The sequence below is a fragment of the Nicotiana tomentosiformis genome, chromosome 6 (genome assembly GCF_000390325.3).
Source record: "Nicotiana tomentosiformis chromosome 6, ASM39032v3, whole genome shotgun sequence".
NCBI classification, from domain to species: domain Eukaryota; kingdom Viridiplantae; phylum Streptophyta; class Magnoliopsida; order Solanales; family Solanaceae; genus Nicotiana; species Nicotiana tomentosiformis.
In genome coordinates, this window is record NC_090817.1 from 26,594,878 (window position 1) to 26,613,552 (window position 18,675).

General features: G+C 36.4%; 1 protein-coding gene across 1 annotated transcript; it reads left to right on the top strand.

The window, feature by feature from the left end:
- Nucleotides 1–8,345: 8,345 nt before the first annotated feature.
- Nucleotides 8,346–16,184, top strand: LOC104104734 (protein SEEDLING PLASTID DEVELOPMENT 1). Its single transcript, XM_009612885.3, has 9 exons — nucleotides 8,346–8,845; nucleotides 9,534–9,748; nucleotides 11,163–11,313; nucleotides 11,598–11,789; nucleotides 12,606–12,768; nucleotides 12,884–13,116; nucleotides 14,123–14,299; nucleotides 14,463–14,585; nucleotides 15,709–16,184. Exons 1-9 carry the CDS (start codon nucleotides 8,441–8,443, stop codon nucleotides 16,015–16,017), a joined length of 1,968 nt encoding a protein of 655 aa, XP_009611180.1. The 5' UTR covers nucleotides 8,346–8,440; the 3' UTR covers nucleotides 16,018–16,184.
- The last annotated feature ends 2,491 nt before the right edge of the window (nucleotides 16,185–18,675 follow it).

Sequence of the window (18,675 nt, forward strand, 5' to 3'; positions counted from 1 at the left end):
TGCCCACTTATGTAACGACTCGGCCGACCGTTTTGAGTATTTTAGCCACGATCCCCTAATTTATGCTTCATTTATGTTATATTGTGATTATGAGACTTTTCGGGGTGTTTGGTTTTGATTTCGGATGAGTTTCGGAGTGGAATGGGAGACATAGTCCCTAAGTTGGAGTCTTAAGTTGAAAGAGTTGACCGTAGTTTGACTTTTCTGTAGACGACTCCGGAATAGAGTTTTGATGGTTCAAATAATTCTGTATGGTAATTTTAGACTTAGGAGTGTGCCCTGCGATGGTGATTTTAGATGCAGAAGCGGAATCCCCTGAGTTTAAGTGGAATCCACACCTGCGATGGTTTTTCCGCAGGTGCAACATCACAGAAATGACAAAAATCCCGCAAAAGCAGAAGTCACTGGGCAGAAATAAGAAAATTCGAGGGTTTGATTCATAATCCATTTTTTGACTTAGAGAGCTCGGTGGGAGGCGATATTTCAAGGGTTTCTCAAGGAAAACTTTAGGGTAAGGAATCCTAACTCGGTTTTGGTTAATTTACATAAATCTATTGATAATTTCATCATTTAATTAGTGTTTGGAGTTAGAAAATTGGGAAAACATGGTAGAAACTTCTTAGGCTAAAATTTAAGAATTTGAAAGGCGATCTGAGGTCAGATTTGAGTAGTTATTATATAGTTGGACTCGTTATCGAATGGGTGCTCGAATTTTATAATTTTGGTCGGGTTCCGAGACGCGAACCCGGGTTAACTTTTTGAGTTGACTTTTTATTTCTTCGTAAAGATCATAATTTTATTGTTCGAAATTATTTCCTATAGTTTATACTTATAATAAGAAGTTGTTTTGACTAGATTCGAGTCGTTCGGAGTTGGATAATCGAGAGGGAAATACCTACTAGTTGATTGAGTTAGCGTGATTTGAGGTAAGTGACTTGTCTAACCTTGTGTGGGAGAATTACCCCTTAGGATTTGTGTTGGTTGTGAAAATTGTGGTATGTGAAAGTCGTGTACGTAAGGTAACGAGTGTTTACACATGCTAAATGTGGAAATTATCGGTTTTAGCTATGTAGATTCCTTTCATGCCGTAATTAAGTTACCTTAATATGTTATAGTCATTAGTTTTAGTCTATTTTCACATGTCTACTTATCTTATTCTCTTACATGCTAATTGTCCTACATGTTTAATTGAAGTTCTTATTTCCTTTATTCCGTATTCATTATTTAATCATTGAACTCTTTACTTGAAGTTGTTAAATCGTGGAGTATCTTGTTGTTGAAATTGGTATTGAGAGATAAAGGTCGCGATTCACTTGAGGCAAAGTGTTAAGTTGTGGTATACTATTTTGTTAAGCTTTTCATTCTGGTTGTTATTGTTGAGACTCTTGTGTACCTTGTCATTATTATTATATTGTTAAAATTTTTATCATGTTTCTTATTATTTCCAGTAGGGTCGTAACCTGACCTCGTCATTACTCTACCAAGGTTAGGCTTGGCACTTACTGGGTACCGTTGTGGTGTACTCATGCTACACTTCTGCACATTATTTTGTGCAGATCCAGGTACTTCCTATAAATCTCGGCACCAGTGAGCTAAGTTCACAATTGGAGACTTCAAGGTATACTTGCCCGCGTCCGCAGGCCTCGGAGTCACCTTCTATCCATTTCTATATTTTCCTTCTTTGCTAGATACGATTGTATAAGGATGACTTTGATATTGGCATAGAGCTTGTGCCTTGTATTTTGTCGAGTTTTGGGCAAATATGTATATACTGAGTTGTGGAGATATTTCCTTATATTAGTTGTTGGGTTTTGAGATTTTTAAATTATTGTTTCAGTTATTTCCGCATGTTTGTTAGGCTTACCTAGTCTTAGAGACTATATGACATCACAACATCCTACGAAGGGAAATTGGGGTCGTGACAACTTATAGTTATACATTACAAGTTTTGTCCATGTTGGCCCATGATAGTTATAGAAAGAATGAGTTCATCCAAGTCGGCCAATGTATGTTCTAGTTTTCGTCGAACGATCATGAGTTACAGAATCGTTCGCTCGGGCCAGTACGACACTGGGTTCCAGCCACACCTCCCCAGGTTGGGACGTGACAAAGTGGTCTTAGAGCAAGTCGTGTCCTAGGGAGTCTACAAAGCCGTGTCTAGTAGATTCTCCCTTATTGGTGTGTTGCGCGCCACACTTATTATTGAGAGGCTATATGGCATTTAGGAAATGTTACCCTTCTTTCATTTTCTAATCGTGCCATAGAGCTGAGTTATAAGAAGTTAGCATGAAGCTTCCACCAGATTATGTTTGCACCAGAGGTGCAAGTATTACAGTAGAGCTTTAAGGCATGGATGTAAATTCCACCTATGTGGAAGGAAAGTTATGAAGCGACAGAAGATACGATGCAAGATTTAAAGGTAGGTAAGGTAAAAGTGAAAATATGAGATACTCAAGTACAGAAGGTTGTGAAAGTCCAGACATCAGATAGAGGGCTAGAAGCGCCGTGATTCACTATCCAGGAATGATTGTGGTGTCGTCAGTAGTACATCTTTCAGCCTATGATTTCCAGGTACTGAGAGTCTAGTTACGAGAGCAAAGAACAATTAGAGGTAACGTGATGTCTCTCTTGAAGTTCCAAAATAACATAAGGAAATCTATGGTTCTAGCAAGTTAAAGGAAGGTTGCGATTAGTATAAATAGATATGTGTAGGTCGCAAGCTAAAGTATGGTAGAGAGACAAGGTTTTAGGTAGATAAGAGTAAGGATAAGAAAAGGTGACGAGAATAGGTAAGGCCTCAGGATTAAACCTATCAAAACAAGAGAGTTGATGGTTTTTGTAAATTATAGAAAGCTTAGTATAGCCTGAATGAACTCGGAGGAGTTTAAAGACTAGGAGCATTTAGAAGAGATGTAATGCTGCCCTGGTAGTAGAATAAGAGTATAATTGTGATAAATGATAAGAGGATGACGTTTAGGCTTTTGATTGCATAATAATTCAAGGAGAAGGGATTTAAGTTGCATGGAATTAGAATACCCCCCATAAGACGAATCACATTGAGATGCTATAAAATACAATTATTGAAGTATAGTATCGTCCCTATGTGGATCAGGCATATAACTTCAGATGTTTCCCGATGAGATGTGAGCCTTAGTGACAATGTATTACGTAAGAGGTTTCAAATTATTAGTGGTAGATTATAGATCAACAATAAGGTAAATCAGCAATAGATGGATAAAAGTTCCAAAGTATGAGATGAGATTAGGCTATCATTCTTAAGATGAACACTAATAATGAAGCATTAAAGGATTTAGATTTATACATATAGGATAAACAACGAGAGAGAAACCTGGAGTTGGGTAGAAGACCTCGGTAATAATAAATAGAAGTAAGTGTCATGGTATAATTTGACCTACCTAGATGCAGTGAAGCCATAAGGATATATAACCGAGGTTATGAAACAAAATATAGTAATAGTCGTAAGTTCTACAAAGTACCAAGTGAAGAACTTCAGTACACCTAGATGTCCAAAGGGACAACTTGTCATAGTTCTGTATATGTTCACAAAATGAGGCCTAAAGATTGGCTAAAAGCTAGATAAAAAGGGATATAGGAGTCGCGTAGGCGTGTGTACAGGGATAGAGTCATAAAGGCTGCATGACAGAAGGTAGCAACAGTTACGAGATTGGAAGAATTACGACCACATGTTGTGGTGTGAGAAAGAGGCATAAAGGGAAAAATGCCCTGGCCTTTGGATTTATTCACAGAATAGTTGCCTAGATGGTAAATACAATATTAAAGTATTCATAAGAGTTGTAGGTTATGAGACTGATAAGGTCATCAGCCAACATTCGAGGACGAATGTTTCAAAGGGGGGAATGATGTAACACCCTATGTTTTCGTGCGCAAAAGTATGTCGTAAGTCAATTCATGTAACCTCAAAAATGAGATCGTCTTTGGAAGTACATAAATTAAGTTAATCATGTTACCTTGGAGGTTACAAATATTTAAGATCATGAACTTCAAGTACAAAGAGGGTTGGAAGGTTTAGAAGCTAAACAAATCGAAGAAAATAAGTATCGTCGAAAGTCAACAAATTGGGAATGTTATAGCCCGTAATTTTAGGGTGAGACTAGGGGTCTTAACATGATAAGAAGGTGATTTTATAAGGTATTTTAGTCTTATGATAGTCGTGTGTTAAGTTTTGAAGTCAAGCGAGTTGTGAAACAAAAGTCGACGAAAGTCGTCACAAGTTACGTTCATAAATTATACTGAAATTTGGGTATAATGTCACTGAGTTTTTCTACCAATATACTTAAAGTTAGGGGTGATCCACCCATAAAATTAAAGATCTTCGAGTCTAGTTTCTAATGTATTAAATCGTTTATCGATACAATATCCGAGTATAGTGATATTCGTATTTTTGCGAGACTGTGCAAGCAGCTCCCTTTGGGTCCCACAAAGCCGTCTGAGGATTATCTTGTTATATAAAGTTGTGGCCCTAGTCTCTAAGCCTCATTTTTGACCCAAATCAAACCTAAAACTCTCTCTAGACCCCCTAAATATATCCTTGGGATTTGGAAGCCAAATAAAAGGTGGAGAAGGTGCAACAAGTGGATTTAATCCCTAGGAACCCGAACTAGTCGATAGTTTGCCGCATTCTCTCTATTGGGGAAGGCATATCAACGAAGTAAGCTCGGAAAATTGGGTATTTGTGTGCTATAAGATATGTTCTTCACCCATATTTTTGGGTTGAGTTGTTTTTAGGCCATAGCAAGCCTAGATGTTGAACAAAAACATATTAAACTTGAAGATGAAAGTATGTTTGAGGTGTTGTGCGTATGAGACTGCTTTGGAAGGCTTTTAAGCTAGGTTTCGACTGGTTGTTGATGTAGTAGCTTGTGTGTGTTGTTTTTTATGTTGTTCTTATCGTTTTTAGTGTTGGTTTGAATTGAAAAGAAGTGATATAGGTGCTTTCTAATTTTTTGAAAATCGTAGGTATGTTATTATTGGTTGTTGGACTATTTGGGAGGCTTAATATGATTATTGTTGATGTTGTTTGGGATATTTGGTGATTGTTGTAACTTGTGGAATGTCATACAAATATGGGAGGTGCTGTCCTTTTTATTGTAGAATAAAGTATGTTTTTCAAATGCGATAAGTTATGACATTCGTATTGTGATGTTAGTATTGTTCATTACTTGTAGACACATGAGCTGCAGGTTAAGTAAGCTTGAGGATTGAACAGGATATTATGAGGTATGTTAAGGCTAATCCTTACTTCTTTTGGCATGATCCAGGTAACGAAAAGTAAACATAATGTTATTGCATAAATGGTTCTACTCTTAGTAGTTAAAGATGTCTACGTTCTTCATTCCTGTGAAATGTAATTCAAATCATGTCTAAGTATGTTCCTGAGTCCCTATTGAGGCATACGATAAAGATGTCCTAATGATCCTAAAAGGCTCTTTATGCATTTACCACCGAGTTACGGCCGGTCGGACAGTTACCAACGGTTGGGCAGTTATGTATCGTTATTTACCATCGGAAGACACGTATTTACCATCGAGCTACAGCCGGTTGGGCAGTTATAGCTGATCAGTTGGGTAGTCATGTTATGATATGGATAATAGCCTCAATGAGAGGCATTAAATATATAAGTATAATTAGTATGCATATCATGGAACTCAATGGCACTTCAGAGGTTCAGGTTGATTTTTTATATCTCTCTCATTAATGTTGGCTTATTATTATGTTTCAGTTCTGCCTTACATACTCGGTACACTATTCGTACCGACGTCCTTTAGTTGTGGACACTGAATTCATGCTTGCAGGTGTAGGTAATTAGTTTGACGAGCCCTCATAGTAGATGAGGTTAGCATTCAGTGAATGATCGGTAAGGCTCCACTTCATTTGGAGTGCACCTGTGTCTACAAGTCATCGTGTCAAAGTTTTGCTACAAACTTATAGGTAGGCTGGGGGTCTTGTCTTGACCATCTTTCGATGTCAAATACTCTTAGAGGCCTTGTAGATACAGGTTTATTATGTATAGTATGTCAGAGGCCTTGATTGCCCCTACGTATTCATGTTTTGAGTACGATGGTTCGCTGATACAACGTTTGCTCACTTACAGTTATACATTACGAGTTTTGTCCATGTTGGCCCATGATAGTTACAGAAAAAATGAGTCCATCCAAGTCGGCCTATGTATATTCCAGTTTTCATCGAATGATTATGAGTTACAGAATGGTTCGCTCGAACCAATACGACACTGGGTGCCAGCCATGCCTCCCCAGGTTGGGGCACGACACTCCCTTCCTCCTAAAGTAAGAAAAGAATATTACTATCTTTCAATTTCAAACAAGGCAACAATCAACTTTGTTAAAGAAGCATACAAAATATATTCTTTGGAAGCACTGACAATCAGATTGGGCTGAAAAATTGGACTAGAAAGTCTAAAAGTAAAGCGGAGCCCAAACAGATAGGAGAACATTCCACGTTATATGGGACATGGCCATCTATCAACAAAAATTTACACGACTTGTCCCCCAAAGGGACCGGTCTTGGCAGAATGTCTCCGTTTTTGATGATTTTAGCAGAATGTCCCTCTTTTTTACTTGAACACCACAATTCTTTAAATTTTTAAGCTTGAAATTCTTATTTGGTGGCATAAAATAAAACTTAATAATTTATTATTATTATTATTAAAATCGTTTGAACATTATAATTTATGCTTAATTATTTAGTTCAAACATAAAAATTTGGTGATTTACTGTGAAAATTTCAAAACTCCATTGTTGGACCTTAGAAAGTGTCGAAGAAGACAAAGTGAGCCTTTTTGATTTGGTGTTATTTGACTAAATTGTTGATTTGGGATTATTATGCTGGTATTTGGAAGCTTTGTTTTAAATTTGAGATCATTTAGAGCAGATTTGGGTCGTTTAATTAAAATTAAAGTTGCAAATTCAAAGAAAACTATGTTAAAACAACCCAAAAAAGTATGCCAGTCAGATAGACTTTGATGAACAACTTAACATATAGGTAAAGAGAATATAACATTAACTCTACCTACCTGATAGAGAAATCCCTGAAGAGTAGAAGTATGACAATTGGGTAGATTTCGACGAACAACTTAACAGATAGGTAGAGTAATAATAACATCAATTCTATCATTCCGGTGGAGAAATATTGAAGAGCAAAAGTATGACAATCGGATAGACTTTGATAAACAATTTAATCCCATAAAAAAACCCCTAAATAGATGTGTTCAATTTAGGAGTCATTTTTTAAATACCACCAATTTTGAAAACATACGGCTAAGACCACCCAAAAAAATCCATGTCAAGAGGAAAGCAAAGCCAAGGCTGCACTAACTCTGAGGATTACAAAGTTTACAAGAAAGTTTCTTTTGGTATATCACGGAATATACTTTCTTAATTTTTTTCAAAAAGCCATTTTTTGATATTTGATTGTCATGATAAATTCCAAAAAAAAAAAAAAAAAATCTACCAAATGAGGAAAATAATTGTTTGTTGTGCTTTTACGCGGAATTCAATTTGCTTAGCAACTATCTTAATTCTTAATATCATATCATTACTTAATACTAATTCTTTTTTTTATCAAAATACTATCAGATTTACTAATCATATTATTGATTTATAATAATTATCTTTTTTAAAAATATTTTTCACAATCCAACCAAATACTCTAAAAAATATTCAATTTTGCAATAAGTAATAACCAAATATATATCATACTATATTATAAGTGTGAACATTTTAGATGAAGACTGAAATACTAAAATATCCTTATAAAGATGACACTCTTTCCCTTCTATTAAATATTATTGCTAGATTTCTTTTTGGATAGAAATGTAAATACTCATTATAATAAATACCATATTAGATATAAATTCTATATAATGAATGTGATGCAATTAGTGAACATCCACTATAATAAATACTACTAATAAAGTTATTTCTTAAACATCTCATGCATGGATAAAAGTTTTCTAGAGCTTGCATTTACGATAATTCTCCGTTTATTTCTCTTTAACTTAAATTTTCAGATTTTTTATGAAGAAAATTATTTTCTTATAAATACAATCATGATTCAAAACGTTTAACTATAATGTATAAATTAAAATAAAATAAAATTATATATTAATAAATAATAATCATGCTTTCTAATCTCTTCCCCGTTTTCTAATTAATATCAACAGAATTATAGTATTTTTAATATATATATATCAACAGAATTAATATATTATATTATATCCGAGAACTAGTATTTAAAAAAAGTAAAAACAAAAAGTGGATAAGCAAAGCTAAACCGCTCATTTATGTCAAACCTCTGAATTTCTGAAACACATACGAGTAGGAGAAGTCAAAACTTCAAATACCCAAATCCCAATGCAAAATTTAGCGCCAAGAAAGCAGCAATGCTCTCTTTTGCTTTACTCCATTCCTCTTCTTCACCAAAACCACAATTCCATTTTCACTACAAAAATCAAATCCCCAAACTCCCATTTCAATCCCTCCATTTTTCACCCTTTACGGTATTACCCATAAAATTACAGAGCAAACCCTCGTTCTTGAGCTTATCATCATGTTTTCCATCTTCTACTTCTTTGATTGGTGACGAGTTTGAGGTGGAATTGGGCCGATTACTGACGCTATTACCGGAGGAGATGCGGCGGAGCGTTAGCGAACATCCAGAGTTTTGCTACTTAATTGAAGTGGTTATGGACTTGGGTCGTAAGCCACTTGCTCGCTTCCCCTCCGGCGATTTTATCTTGTCCGATCATCCAATAACCCTAGATGATCTTCAACATGCTATATCCAAGGTCAAAATCAAACAAATATAAATTACTGCTACTTGCATGCTACAGTACCAGTAACTGATTTAAAATTGCAACTATGGCTTCAATTGAATTAGGAAGGCTTTGATTCTGATTAGGGCATGCCAACTCTGATGAGCTTCACACACAATGAACCTTTGATTAAGTGTGTGTATATATATAAGTGTGTACACATATGGTGGCCCACACCAGGGGCTAAATTGTGAGTTCGTTGAAACCACTAGCTTTCGCTCAGACCCTGTATATGTGGTAAAAACTTCACTAAGTACAAATAACTGATTTCGAACCCAGTAATCAAATGAGTTGTGATTAAATCCCGAATTTGAACCGATAAAGGTCAAATACTGGATCTCCCTTTGGTGCATGTGTGCTCACATATATACTGAACCTTTGTTTGAGTGGAAACATTGATATTTTGCCCGATTGTTTTAATAAGTTACTTTTAAAGTTTGGTGTCTTAATTATATGCTCATAGACTCAGGCGTTCTTTTATACCCTAATTGAAGTCAGCTATTTTAGTAATTTAGTTGCAGACTCAATAGTAAATATCACCCTTTTCTTTCAAGGAAATGTAATAAACGTAGTTGTTGATAACAATTCACCTGGTTCCAAGGCAGAAGGTAGTACTAGTAACAATTGGTTAATACTAATTTGATGGTTTCTCATATTACAGGTTGGTGACTTTGCAGTTGATAATAGAGCTGGCATTAGCAGAACTTTACACCGAATTAGTGCTATTAGAAACCGGAAAGGTGCAATTATTGGATTAACTTGTCGAGTTGGTCGTGCACTATCTGGAAGTGCCAACGCATTGCGAGATCTAGTTAAAGATGGTGCTTCTCTGTTGCTCATTGGTCCTCCTGGAGTTGGAAAAACAACTATTATCAGGTTGGGCTTCATATGTGCGCTCATCTTATGCCATTTGATCTTTCATGTGCAATGGCATGAACCATAGAAACATTCCTGCTGTTTAACCTTGATTCTCCTCCTCCTCCTCCTCCTCCTTAATGTTAAACATTGCCATAGCATATCTGATTGTGACATTGGAAAGAAAGTAATTTCATATTGCTTCACATTTGGCCTCAATTTTGAGAATAGGAGGAGGTGATACCTAATAACAAACAGGGGCGGATGTAGGGTGCTAGTTATGGGTTCAGTTCAGTTGAACCCATAACTTTCGATGTTGGGTAAAAATTTAAGAACAAAAATTCATTATAATTATAAAAATAGTAGATATGAACCCATAACTTACAAAATATAATGGGTTCAATTCTAAAAACCTTAAAACTTGAACCCATAGGGTTTAAATCCTGGATCCGTCTCCGATAACAAAGGGAAATAGAAATCATTCTTCGAATATGTCCAATTCCTATTCAAACTGGATTTCATTTTTTGGCAAGTGATGCTACACAACACAGCTGCTACCTAGCTCCTTCAAGGTTGGAAACAGGTTGTGTTTTCTCATGGTATGCATGCGTAGCTTGAAACCAGTGAATAGCTTGATTCTTGATTTTATATCAGGTCTTTGCCAACCCTGTGTGTGAAATTTTCTTGTTGGCGGAACAAAACAGGTTTTTTGCACTTTTTGAATACTGTGTGGTGGGCCCGTTATCAAATTTGTATGTAACAAACAGCTGATTATATTAAATATTTTCTAGTTTCCTCACAATGCAATTCTTTTTACTTCTTCATCTCTTCTTTCTTTCTGCATTTTCGAAGTCTTTGTGGGCATATTTGGCTAGAGTTTTACATCTGAGACTAGTCTAGACACGTGCTCTTTGTTTATAATGTAATTTAATGGAATGATGCGGAGATGAAGTTGTGAGAAAATTTATGAAATCCGCTCTTAGTTGGGGTGCTTGCATAAAGAGCCATTACCAGTTATTATGCATATCTTATCCATCTATTTGCATTTACTTCAAATGAGTGCATTTCTGAACATTTCTTATTCAGGGAATGCTCAGTTGTGTATTATGAATGTTGCTTTTGAATTTTGTGTCATCTTGCATTTCTTCCTCATCGTCCCACATTTCTTTCTCAAAAATGTGATGGAAGGCTGTTAAACATTCTGTCAAGGATTCAGCTGTCTGTATGTGGTTATCATTGTATCTTCACGCCCACGTCGTCTTGCATGCTTTCTCCTCTCATTTCTCTTTGGACTCTGAGACGTAGAAAATCCTTCAGTTATAACATGTATTGATAATTCCACTGCAATTGTGCATGTTGCACCCGCTGTCACTATCAAACTTTTTCCATGAGATTCTGCAGACGAGTATATAAGGATTCCTTTTTATTCTCCTAGGGACATAGCCAGGATGCTTGCAAATGATTATGGGAAGCGCGTAATGATTGTTGACACATCTAATGAAATTGGCGGGGATGGTGATATACCTCATGCAGGGATAGGTAATGCTCGCCGGATGCAAGTTCCACACTCTGATGTGCAACACAAGGTAGGAATTTGATCTTTCACTCAGTTAGCAAGATGAAAATAAAAGTATTTTTGAAAAGCTGTGTTGACGCAACCACTGTAATTTATTGTTGGATGAGACCTTCCATCTTACCACATTGATGGAAGCAAAATTAGAACAACATTTCCTAGATGAATCACTTTCCTGAAGATACGCCTGGTGTGTGCTTTGGGTGGATCTGGCCTTCCGTTAACTGAGTGGCTCCAAATGTGAGCCAAGTGATCATCGATCAATGAGGATTGTTATTTACTCTAATATTTTTGTAGGTGCTGATAGAAGCAGTGGAAAATCATATGCCACAAGTGATTGTAATCGATGAGATTGGTACTAACCTTGAGGCAATGGCTGCTAGCACCATTGCACAACGAGGAATTCAGTTAGTTGCAACTGCTCATGGAGTAACAATAGATAATTTAGTGATGAATCCTGCTTTAGAGATGCTGGTTGGAGGAGTACAGGTAGTTATTGTTTAACAGATAAACCTTTTCCATAGTCAGTTGTTACATTTAAACATTGGGGCTGATGCTTAGTAAATGATGTAAAAATGCTGTTATATTATGCATGGATGAGCATGTGAATTTCTCAATGAAACTTCTCTTGTTACTTCACAGTAGTAGATAATAGAACGTCTATTTCCAAAGAAGCTAGTCAGATGTCTAGGGGCATCCAACTGTTCATAATCGTACCAGATATTATTTTCCCCTTTCCATATCTCATGAGTAGTGTGCAAAACTAATATCACTGCAATAGGTGAACCAATGCATTCTCTACATTGTCTATGCAATTGCAACATGAGCGGTGCACAGAGGGTGAGTAAAACAAAAGAAAACTTAAATCACTGCAATAAAGTGAACCAATGTATTTCTTTATCCAAAAAAGAAAAAGTGAACCAATGTATTCTCTACATATCTATGCAATGGCATCGTGAGTGGTGCCTGGAGGATAAAGAAACAAGACTAAGCGAGAAACTGAAGATAAAAAACAATAATGCTTAAGGGCATCTACCTTGCTATGGTGATTGTCTGTATCTTTTATAGATGGGGAAGGTGTAGTGTTAATAGTTTATTTCAGTATCACATACTAAAGCAATAGAACTTTGGAATCTAGTGGAAAAGTTGGTTACAAAGGATGATGCCAGGTCTAACTCTATTATTCCAATGCCATAATACCATTAACGAGATGGTGTGATTCTCTACTCATACACTATTGGACGATTTAGAAGCTGCTCTTTTTCAGGTTTGTAAAATAGTTGCATTCATTTATTTCTTTGTCAGAGTGTAACACTTGGCGATGAAGAGGCAAGCAGGAGAGGTGTTCAGAAAAGTGTGCTGGAGAGGAAGGGTCCATCAGCTTTTAGCTGTGGGGTTGAGATAATCTCCAAGGCAGAACTGAGAGTTCACCCTGATTTAGAAGCAACAGTAGATGCAATTCTTGCAGGTCTTTTTCTAGTCCTCCCTCATCTCCTATGTCCTAACAAAATAAGTTGCTGATAAATAATTTCGGAATGCTAATTGGATGTTGTCTGCCATGGTTTTAATGTCATGTTGAGAAGGCCGTTACCCAAGATATGAAACCCGCAAGATAAATCCAGGATCACAAGATGAAACAAGGGAAAGTTCATCCACCCAAGCACCATTTGATGAGAGGAATGAAGTTTTGGTTGAAGATATTATCCAGATGAATGGAGGTGTACCTGGTTCTACCGAGCTCATCTCGGAAACAGATCCAAGCATTGAAGGAGGGTCTGGTGAAAGTGAGAATGCCCTTTGCATTTTTCTTTATGGGGTAAGATATTACGATTCACTTCCTCCCAAGGAAAAAAGAATGACATCATAACTCTGAATATGTATAAATTTGGTAATAAGTAAAATCTCGGTCTCAGAATCTGTTCTCTTAGTTCATATTTACTGCCGAGCTTGTAGTCATATGGTTAAAGGGCCTTTAGAAGAGAATCAATTTCCAAAAGAGTTGAATTACTTCCTAGTACATGTTGGTTCTGCATTAGCATATTATTGTTATTTAATTTGCTGCAAAGTTCAATATCTTTTAACTTCTTTCTAATAAACCTAATTTGATAACTTCTCCAGTATACTTACTTGCCTTTGCCTCTCTTCTCATGTTAAGGTCCCACATACCCCTTTTCCTATGCGTAAAGTGCGTGGCCCCAAAAATGAAGAGTAGATGTATCGAGCGTGAATGATTTTTCTTTTGGTTGACTATCCAGATTTTTTTTTTCAAATGGCCACCATTGTGGTGGAGGATTGAGGCCGACCCTAACCAGATTCAAGCCCATCAAATATTTTTATTCAAAATATTCCTGGAAAAAAGAACTTCATGTTCATCACGTCTAAACAAATAGTTGCTGCTAGAGTGTAGTCACTCCTTGTATGTGTGGACAAGAGGGGAGGTTCTTCTTTGCTTTAGCTCATTAAGATGTCACTCATTAAAGTAATTGTCAAAGACTAGTTTAAAATTGTAGCGCTTCCTCTTCAAATTTTATACTATCATTTACACTTATCAAAGAAAAAAAATTGTATCATTTATTGAAGCATTTGAGTTAATCTGATAGGCATGTTGGGCGAAAATAGTGGCACAAGTCTCATTAGAAAGCTCTTTTTTCAGTGCTGTAAGATTCTTAACGTTTATGAGTATGAGGGAAAGTAAGGCATGGAATAAGAGATTCTTATGAAAGAAAAAAATAATAGAAGAGAGGAAAAACTGCGAAAAAAGCTTCCTTCCACTTCTATATGAAAACATCTATGTGGAACTCATACTTGAGCAGGTATTGTAGATCTCAGAGGCGAATGTGATACAAGGGATAAAACAGTTAAACATCGATGATGCCATTGAGTTTACTGATAATATCAGCGAAGCAGATGTGTTACTTGCTCTGCAGTCCAAGCTTAAGAAAAACTCTCGGATTCAAGCAGCTGCAAAATCTCACGGCATTCCGATTTATATGACAAAGGTATTTGTTAGAGAGAACTTGCAATATCTCCTCATTGAATGAAAGTTCTGAAGAAAGAAGGGAAAAACAAGATGAGTTGTTTTATGCATTATCTGTTGTCTCTTTAAAGTTCAAATTCACTATCCTTGTGCCCTTTATATGAAAGTATCTTTCTCTTTTGCAGACAAGCTCCTCAACGCAGTTGGCAAAGGCTATAGAGGCATTAATGGATGATTTTGCTGATGGCTTTGAGTTTCTCGAATCTGAAGCTAAGACGAATGAGTCTGAAAAGATTGATGCGTTGGAGGTAATTTCCCCTTGTATTCTTTTTTCTAGTACTTCTTTGGAAAAAAACAAATTCGAGAACTCTAGCTGCTAACCTCCATCAATATGATAATGGGCATTGCATGATAAAGCGGAGTGGTGACTGACCTTAAGTTGGCTTTTAAATTTTATGATGTATTGCTAATTTTCGCTATCTGGAAAACATGGAGGTTCCAATGAAGTCAAATGGTGTCGTTGGCCTGAAACATATCTACTGTACCATCTTGTCATGCTGTGTGAGGACATCTGAAATTTGCAGTGAAACAGAAGATAAAGTGGACTTCAACTTAGGACTAACCAAGTCTGTGTTTTCATTTCTTTTTGATGAAAAAAGGGTCCGTGTTTTCATTTCAGGCTAAGACATCTGCTATTTGCAGAAGAAAAGAGAGAGTTTCATTTCAGACTAATGTTTTAAATGTTTGTGTGAAGTGTCTTGTTGCCTAAGGTCTCATCTGAAGGTAGAGCATTCAACAAATATATTATCCTACTAGCTAGAATCTAATGCAGAATGCTGAAGGAGTGGGAGCATTCAGATTAAGGTCATAAAGCGCTCTATCATACACTGTCAATTTTCCAGAGGAATTATCCTTTGCAAATTAGACAAGCTTAATTAGCCAACAGATTAAAAAAATATCAACTTGCTAATATTCATCCAAAAAAAGAATCAACTAACTAATCTGCACAAGCCCTTTGTTTTATTAGGAAATGGAGCTTGTCACCATCCACATTTTGCACTCTAGTTACTAGAACTTCATTACTGTTAAAACTAACTTGTAATGCTTCTGGATGTAGTCGTAAATGGGTATGGGCTTGAGGATAATGTCTACATGTAATGTTTAGTTCATGATAATTATTGCTTTAATCGAAATTGAACCGATATTCATTAGCTCAACGAAATAAACAGAAGAAACAAAGCAGAAAAAGAAAAAGAACTAATCAGCGAAGAAGGAAAAGAATGGTTGCTACCCTGATGGCTCCAGCATTGTATTTAAATAATCTTCTATTGATAATTCCCATCTGTCCTGATTAGTTATCTATGTTCTCAGATAAATCAACAAATAATTTAATTACTGGAATTGTTTTAAAGCCGTTAGTGGATTTTGCAGGAGGCTAGAATAGGCATGGAGCGTGTAGTAATTCCAAAAGGGGAACCTGTTGAGCTACTCCCTCGGCCTTCAAATATTATATTGCTTCAGAAGGATCTTATTAGGAAGTACAAGCTAAAATCAGAGCGAATTGGAACAGGAACGGATGTAAGGCTTCGAATTCTCCCTTTCTCCGGTGCACCTGATGAAGACAGTCAGGATAGTGAAGGAGTTGATGATGAGAGCGAAGTTGATGAATTATTCAGCCCGAATGCTGAATCAAATGGATCTGCCTTCAGGGTGGATAGATTACCTCTACTACCTGAGTAGAAAATATGTTGTTTAGTTTTAATAGCAGTTTGTCTCTAGCAGAGTAGAAATGTCTATATTTCTCGAGTCTTGACCAGCGCACCTTACACAGTGCATCCCTCAACATCTATTGAGCATACTCTGAAGCTATCGGGTATAAATACAAATGGTACAAGTTTGGTTTTGAATTCTGATATTTTTTTATTATGGTCCTCAATTTGTTCGAATTCTCAGCCCTTTACTTTATAAACTCAAGATGTAATTTCAACAGAACTGCCCTTCCATATACTAAGACGGTTGCTTCATCTGCTTCTTTAGTAGGACTTCTTTCACGCTATTGCGTGAGCTCCTGAATATGAAGAATAATCACATTCTTGAAAGGATTAAAGGGTTCCTGAGCTAGGTTCCATGATCCCCGCGTTCCTAGACAGGCCTAAATGCATGAATGAAGTTTCAAATTCTCAACCCTTGTGAAGCTCAAGATTTAATTTTATAAAGCCAATATTTCCAGATCAAGTAATGAACCTTTTGCAGGAAGAAGCGAACATAATGAAGTTGTAGCATGGTTGGTTTCTGAAGTAAAGGTGTCAAGGTTTAAACTTGCTTTAAACTTGCTGTGTAATTTAGTGTTAATTCAAATATTAGTTCTCAATAAAACAAAGAATATGAGTTATCCTAAATGTATTAGTCAAAAATAGACTCGCCACGTGGATCAATTAAGCTTCAATGTGTCAAGTTATGATAAAAGTAAAAAATGACGCGGATAGAATGTAAAGAACACTCGAAGCTAAATACCATACCTATTAGTTTCGGGACTGATCATCATAAAATAGCCTCGGATCAGGTACGGATAATCGCTCATAATTACGAATAAGGAAAGAATCAATTTAATCTTGGATTACACGGGAATTGCCATCATTGCGCTATCAGTTACTAATCAATTATGCAAAGTATAATATACAATAAATAGTTGTAACGGGCAGAACAGGGCAATCAGTTGCAGAATAAACTCATCACCTACGGAATTAAGCAAAAGCAATACTTCAAGGGTTGAAATATTGTGTGACGCATGACCTTCAACCAATAATATTGGAGACAGATTCTTTGGTTTTGAAAAAAGTCATCGAAGGCCAGTGGGTGACACCTTGGTGTATAGGGGCAGAAGTGCAGAAGATTAGGGGATTGAGGGAACACTTTAATGTGATATTTCAACATGTCTATAGAGAAGGCAATACAATGGCAGATTATATAGCTAACAGTGCTTTCAATTTTGCGGGATCAACTATATTTCACTCGTTCATAGAGATGACTAGTGAAGGGAGGAAACTACTAAACCTCGACAAGTCTCAAACTCCTAATCTAAGGATTAGAATTGCAAAAAGAAGGCTCCGGATTGAGCAGATTTCACAATAATCATCGCAACTGCTTCTTCACATGAAAGCAACAAGTTATGACAACACTAACAAACTCATCCAAAACTGGAAATCAAAGGATCACTGATGTTACAATTCTCGTAATGCCAGAAAGATGCTAAGTGAAATGTACATCATCAGTCAAAACAACTCCTCAACCACAGAAGGAGCAGGCCAATTCAACTCTTCAGGAATATCAATCCTAAACAACTGGACATCCAAGTTCAAGATTGCAGCAGCTGACCTCATAGCATACTCTTTACCAGTACACACAAGAACCTGAGAAAAGATGTCACTGAAGCCAACATCAAGAATCATAAACTGAGAACTCATATGGAAATAACTGGTTTGTCAATTTTGCAGGTACTCTGTACAAGTTCTAATAATGGTTGCAAGTGCAATGTGGCCAGCATGTTAACTGCTGTCTCAGTTGCAGCTCAACCAATTTGCTTAGACATACACCAGGGAACATTATTTTTCTTCGGCTGCTGATTAGCCTGACAGTGATCGACAAGGAACAATACATGAGTTCAACCTCTTTACTGTTGTATGTTTTCTTCAGATTATACAACAACCATGAGATGCAAATGGTATATGCCACGACGGAAAGACAAAGGCATCATAATTGGTTGCGCGCATCAGTAGATTATTGGACAGACTAAGCTATGCAAGGAGTACGTTGAAGATTCATGATAGCCTAACCTTTTTGGTTCGTAAAACATGGCGCCTAGTGAGAGCGTTTGAGGTGCTACACAGAGGTTTTGCAATGGGCTACAGGATACATACTACGCCTTTGGCTGGAATCTGTCCAATTAAAACTTTTGTAATAGCTAGAATATTGCTTTTTTTTTTTTTATACCTTTTTCTGTGCTTAATTAATTTTTATGTACAAACTGGATTCCTATTTTGGATTATTATTTATATATTCGCCACAAGGCATCAAGCCGAGTGATATATTTGCTTAAAAAAAACTCATTAGTTGTGGAATTAACTCAACAACTACGAAATTAATCCATCGGTTACGGAATTCCAGCATTTACTCAGTTGTTACAAGTCTTCCAAAAGTAAAAAATGTATTGAGTAAATGCTCATAATAGACCCGTAATTCAAGGAGAATGGTTGCCTAGAACTAGTCCTATAAATAGACACATTTTACCTCCATTGTAATCAACTAATTTTCGTCTCTACAATTTTAAACATTGTAATTCATAGCAATTTGCTCCCTAGTTTGCCATAGTTCGGCTCATCAAGCTCTGTTCGACTCAAC